Genomic DNA, 6,422 nt, shown 5'->3' with positions numbered 1-6,422 from the left:
GATCGTCGGAGTGAACGGATTCAAAATCGAAAATCAGAATCGGGAACCAACCCTCCAGAGCTCGTTCAATTGATATGCATTCGAAGATGACAAGATCGTCATAGGGAACAACTTCAAAATCGAAATTAGAATCGGGAGGCGGGAACCAATCCTCCAGGGCTCTTTCAATCGACGTGTGTCTCCAACAATGCTTCAGCCTCCATCAGTATCGTGAGTTCCTCCGCCATTGTCAATCATATCGATTTTCTTTCTTCTCAAAACATGACTTTACTTTCAGAAATTGATTTTCTCCATCTCCGAAATCAATTTCTTTCTTCTCATCTATGAAATCCGTTTATTATTTGAAATCGACTTTTGTAAGTGATATTCTCTAATCGATTTGGAATGAGTTTCTAGGATATAAAATTGATACAAGCATTTGTCTATTTCTTTTCTTTTTAGTTCTAAGTTTTGAAGGGTTGATTTAGTATTCACAAATGAGAATTCAATAGTGATAGTCAATTCAAAATATCTACAAACAAGGTTGGTCCCTTATTCTCCACTTAAACTCTACAAGCATTTCTCTATTTTTTTAATCCTAAGTTTAATGTATGTGATTTAGGTAGTGTTTGTTTTTTGTCTGCAGATCTACATAGCCTCTTCTGTCTGCGTCGCGCAGACCACGCGCGGACATTAACCTTCGCAGAAAGTTTGTTTTTTTGAAGACTGCAGACCTAAAAATGTCTACGCGTCCTCTTCTTGGCATAGATGTGGACCAGAGTATTCTAACATCTTCTAGCCTAAATATATATATATATATATATATATATATATATATATATATATATATATATATATATATATATATATCTTTATTTTTTTTAAAGTTTTTTTTTAATTTATATTTTTTCCAACTTTATTAATAAGACAAAATTGCAAAAATGGTCCCTGTGGTTTGCATTTTTTCAGGAAAAAAGTCCAAACCACGAGTTTTTTGGTTTTGTGGTCCTTTTGGACTGGTTTGTTTGTGAGAATGGTCCCTATACTTAACACCAGTTAAATTCCATCCGTTAACCCCCTCATGTGCCTTGCACGTGAGGGTATTTCTGTCCTTTTACTTATAGGGACCATTTTTGCATATGGAAAAATAAAACATCCTTTATATATCGTTTTCTTTTCTTTTCCCAGCTTCTTCCCCAACAAATCTTCTTCCCCAACGTTCTTAACTGTTCTTCCCCAACGACTATTATCTTCCATTTCTCATTTCCTGACTTGCAATCGAACAATGGTGGTTTGTTTTTGTGGAAAGCTTGCTTTGGTGAAAACGTCTTGGACACCACTGAATCCCGGCAGGAGGTTTTATGCTTGCCCTACTAAGGATTCTGTTTGTGGGTTTATCGGGTGGGTTGACCCACCTATTTGTGCTAGGAGTAAAACCATCATACCTGGTCTTCTAAGAAACATAAATACATTGGAGGAAAGATGTAATGGGCTGGTAAGAAGTATCAACATGTTACAGGAACAGTGCAATGGACTTTTGAGCAGGAACAACATGTTGGAGGCAAGGTGTGATGCATTGAAGGATGAAGGTTTCAAGCTGAAGATGTATTTATGTGCAAGTTGGTTTATGTTTGTGATTGTTATCTTTAGTACTTGGTCTATGTAAGGGATAGGGTTAGGCAAATGTGGGGATTTTTGTTGATCAAGTGATGCAGGGTAAAAATGGTATAATTTTGTTGTAATTTGACTTCATCATGTTTGTAATGAATTCCAAAATGTGTATCAGTTGTGTTCAAAATGTGTATCAGTTGTCAGATATAAGCACATAAATAGAACCAAAATGTAACAAAAGTACATTACCAAAATACATGTCATAAATTTACCAAAATGAACATTCCATTAACCACATGAGTGGAACCAAAAACCATTACCAAGTTAAGCATACAAGTGTCTGTGCACCATACATAACCACATCATCAAACCATAACTAAAGTTTTCAAAAACAAACAGTTTTTAACAACAAGAAACTAAATAGTCATTGCACCACAACAAATAACCACAATCACTTCTTAGATTGATTCCCTCCTTGCCCTTTACAGGTCCTAGAGTTGTGTCCTTTATTCTTGCATTTGCTACAAGTAACACTAACATGTTTCCTTGATAGCTTCTGCACTCCATCATTTCTTGGCCCTTGGGAATTTTCTCCTTGCATCTCATTGACTCCATCACCTGCACTTGCCTTCTGCCTTTTGCTTAACCTTTCACCCTCACTTTGTCTTCTTTTTTTCTTAGGCCTTCCCACCTGAGTGTGATGTGGAGGAGGGATTAGCTTTGTTGGACAATTACTTTTAGGCCACATGGGTCTCCCTTTAATTGGTTCCACCTTAAATGAATAAGCTTTTTGCCATGTCTCTAGCCAATACACCTTGTGTACCCACTTGTAAATGTCAAGCTCAGCCTCAGGGTCTTTGCTCATTTCATTCAGAGTTGCAATTGCATGCCTGCAAGGTATTCCCATTAATTCCCACTTTCTGCAAGTACAGGTTTGGTTCCTAACATCCACCACATGTTGATCTTGCAATGCTGCAGTGACTTGATACTTGTTTGCCCCATTCCACCTAGCAATATATTGTGAAGCACCTTTTTTCCTTGCATCTAGGATGTCTGTTGCTGTAGGTGTTAGTGGACCTTTAGCCTTCTTCATTGCCTTCATGACATTGCATATCCTCTTCATTAGATACTCCCTAATGAACTCTAAACATGAAATTACAGGTTTGTCCCTGCCTTTCTCTATCTTCCCATTAAACACTTCACACATGTTTGAAATCAACACATCAGAAACAGCTCTTCCTGCACATTACAATAACATACAATTAATGCTGATAAATAACTGAAACACATAATCTTTACCATATGCAAACATATACAATTACCTGAGAAATGACTCCTTGCCCAATGTACAGGAGGAATTTGCTTCAACCATTGACATGCCTCCTTATCATACTCACTAAACTCTTTCATCAAATGTTCAAACTCAGGAATGGTGGTTGCTGATGCACACCTCCATAAATGGTCCCTGTACTCAGTTTGCCCCCACTTCTTTCTCATATTGTCATGAATATGTCTAATACAATACCTATGCTCAGCATTGGGAAACAATTGATCAACTGCAATTTGTAATCCCTACATGACTCAACATACAATAATTAGAATTAATTTCTTGGTAAAAAAACACAATCTAAATGATCAATTGATGAGTTTTAATTTACCTTTTGCCTGTCACTTATGAAAGTATAGTTTGAGTTGCTCCCAAGCTCCAAGTCATCCCCAAGGTTTTCTAAAAACCACTTCCAGCTAGCTGTGTTTTCAGACTCAACAATTGCATAGGCTAAGGGATAAATTCCATTGTTGGAATCTAGACCAACTGCTGTAAGAACCTGACCAGGGAATGGGCCTTTCATGAAGGCACCATCCAAACCTACTAAGTCTCTAAGACATGCTTTGAAACCTTTTTTCAGTGGACCCAAGCATACATAAATCCTTCTAAACTGCCTTGTTGGGGATGCAGGGTTGCCATTAGGACACACATCTATTTTGACTGTTGTGTCTGGGTTTGTAGCTTGAAGTTCAAGAGCATAGTCCCTCAACAACTCAAACTGTTTTGTGTAGTCCCCAGTTACATGCTTTCTTGCCATATCTTTTGCCCTAAACACCTTATCCATTGAAATACCCACCTGGTAGGTCTTTTGAAAGTGATCTTGTATGGCTCTCAAAGGAATGCATCAGTTTTACTCCCAAAAAGAATCAAAGACATGTACTCACCAATTGGTTCATCATTGACATGGTTCATATTTCTCAATGGAGATTCTACATGAACTTCAGCCTCATATTTAGCCCCTTGATCATCATTTTCTGGTAATTCCTCAATGACAACTTTACCCTTTGCATTTGGAGACATGAAGTATGTGAGTAGATTTGTCTTCCCATGTTCTGTGTACACTTCAATCAACTTGTTATTTTGAATAAATTTAGAAAGATTGATAACATCCTGATCATTCCCTAAAGCTCTAAGACCAAATTGAAAGTCACCATTGGGTATCCTGAAATGGTAGTATATCACTGGGGATTCAACACTCAATTCAATCATCCGTGGGTCTGGGTAACCTAGGTCAAGCATTATGGCATCAAGTTCATGTACAGAAAACTCATCTATGTCCACATAATCAACATAACGCACTTCACCTCCAGTATACTTTATGTCAGGTAACTTAGTAAACTTCCCACCATGATGAAGCTTAATACTAAACCATGTGGGTGCACCCGCTACAAGTCAAAATTGTACATGATAACAAAGTCAAAATTTGGCGGATTTTAGTATAAATCAAGGGTAAAATGAAAAATAGGAATGTTTAAGAAAACAGAGCAACTTACCATATAAGGATGATACGTCGACAACTTCATTTTTTGGTCTGATCTGCCACATTACGTACACCATTTCGACTTTATGACCTTGTCTCCTTTTGCTTCGATTAGGTTCTTTCGATAACGACTTTTTTTTTTGCAGGTTTAATGGAGCAGAAGGAAGAAGGAGGGAGGTGGGGAGTTGACGGGTGTTTGGGATTGTAAATGAGGGATAAAAGGTAGAAGGAACTGTTGACATTGTAAGTAAAAAGACAGAAATACCCTCACGTGCAAGGCACATGAGGGGGTTAACGGATGGAATTTAACGGGTGTTAAGTATAGGGACCATTCTCACAAACAAACCAGTCCAAAAGGACCACAAAACCAAAAAACTCGTGGTTTGGACTTTTTTCCTGAAAAAATGCAAACCACAGGGACCATTTTTGCAATTTTGTCTATTAATAATAAACAATTTGAAATTTTTTTTTACAAAACTTAAAAAAAACGTTCGACGATACAAACATGATATTTTTGACAGATTTATAAATAAAGATTTATTACAATAATAGTCGTTGAAGTTGTTTATATAAATATGAAAAAAAAAATATAATATATTCTTATATTTTTTTGCCAAATTTTGTAAAACATTATTTAATACAGTATCGTCAATTTATCGATAAAATATTTGTGGTATGTTTTTAATGGATTTAATTGAAAAAATCGAAGTTTATTTCTATCGATTTATGTATCAAATTCTTTGATCACTAATTATAATGTTTAGTTATAACTTTGCAACCAAAGTTGTTGGTTTTTATCAAATATATATGTTAATTAATACCATTTTTTTTAATTTTTTATATAATAATACATAACAGTTGATCTAGATTCGTTAATTATTTATAACAAAGTCATAAAAATATTAAAAAATCACTTTGAAGTTTAAAAAAATCAGTTTATTTTAGTAGTCCGCAGATGTTAAAAAAACAAACAGTCTTCTTTTTTCAGATTGCGGACGTTTGGTCCACCTTTTTTACTGCAGAGGTATATAGATGTGGTCCGCAGACTGCGGATATTTTGCCTCAGAAAAAACAAACAATACCTTAGTCTTTTTTTGTGTCTTTAATTTTCAAATATCTTGATTTCTTTTGCTTGAACAAAATTTGGTTTTAAGCACATCATAATACAATAGTCATGTTATTTGTATAATCTTATTCTCATGCTTATTTCTGTTTTTTTTAATACAAGTCTTTGTTTACTCGTTAGTTGAAGATCTAAAGTCAAAAGAAATAAACTCCCTTCTAGGAAGAATGAGAATGAAGAATCTTTCATGAATGACTATATTCTTATAGAAGACAAAACTGCAAAATTGGTCCTTGTGGTTTCATAAAAACTGTGGATAGGGTCCAAAAAGTTTTGGACTTGCATAGAAGGTCCAAAATGAAAGATTTTCTGTGATTTTGGTCCCAAAATTAAAAATGTTTTGTGGTTTTGGTCCTTGAAAAAACTAAAAGGATGATTTTGCCCTTTTAATTTATTTTTTCCATTTTTTATATTTGCTTTAACATTGTTTTAATTTAAAAATAAGAAAAAAAGGAAATCAGCCAACCCTATCCCCTTCTCTCTCTTTGACTTTTCTCTCTCTCTCTCTCTCTCTCTCTCTCTCTCTCTCTCTTCCTGAACCAACACGCCATAACACACATATACACATCTCTTGATCTCTCCGACAAATCCCACACACAGAGAGAATCGATCTCTCAAAAACCCCATTTGTATGAACGATCAGTCAAATCAATCTCTAAAAGCAACCCATATGTATGGATCGATTTTCAACCCATCTGTATTAACAACCATTGTGGTATTTGGGCTACATCAAATTTCCAGTGGTGAAGGTTGTCGACCTGTCAAGATGATGGTTGTGGGTACGATTTATTCAGCAATTCTAGACCACCACCATCAATGAAATTAGGGCCCTTAAGAACAAGTCAAAAATTAGGGCTCGTCACAATGTCTCAAGCTTTTCTTCATTTGCCTCAATATATCCA

General features: G+C 35.5%; 1 protein-coding gene across 1 annotated transcript; it reads right to left on the bottom strand.

The window, feature by feature from the left end:
- Window positions 1–2,041: 2,041 nt before the first annotated feature.
- Window positions 2,042–3,701, bottom strand: LOC128129179 (uncharacterized). The gene is made up of 3 exons (XM_052767840.1): window positions 3,249–3,701; window positions 2,913–3,162; window positions 2,042–2,829 (listed from the first exon to the last, which is right to left on the bottom strand). Exons 1-3 carry the CDS (start codon window positions 3,699–3,701, stop codon window positions 2,042–2,044), a joined length of 1,491 nt encoding a protein of 496 aa, XP_052623800.1.
- Between the last annotated feature and the right edge of the window lie 2,721 nt (window positions 3,702–6,422).

The sequence above is a fragment of the Lactuca sativa genome, chromosome 9 (genome assembly GCF_002870075.4).
Source record: "Lactuca sativa cultivar Salinas chromosome 9, Lsat_Salinas_v11, whole genome shotgun sequence".
Lineage (NCBI taxonomy): Eukaryota > Viridiplantae > Streptophyta > Magnoliopsida > Asterales > Asteraceae > Lactuca > Lactuca sativa.
The sequence above is the reverse complement of the archived record's forward strand: the minus strand, read 5'-3'. Positions and strand labels throughout refer to the sequence as shown.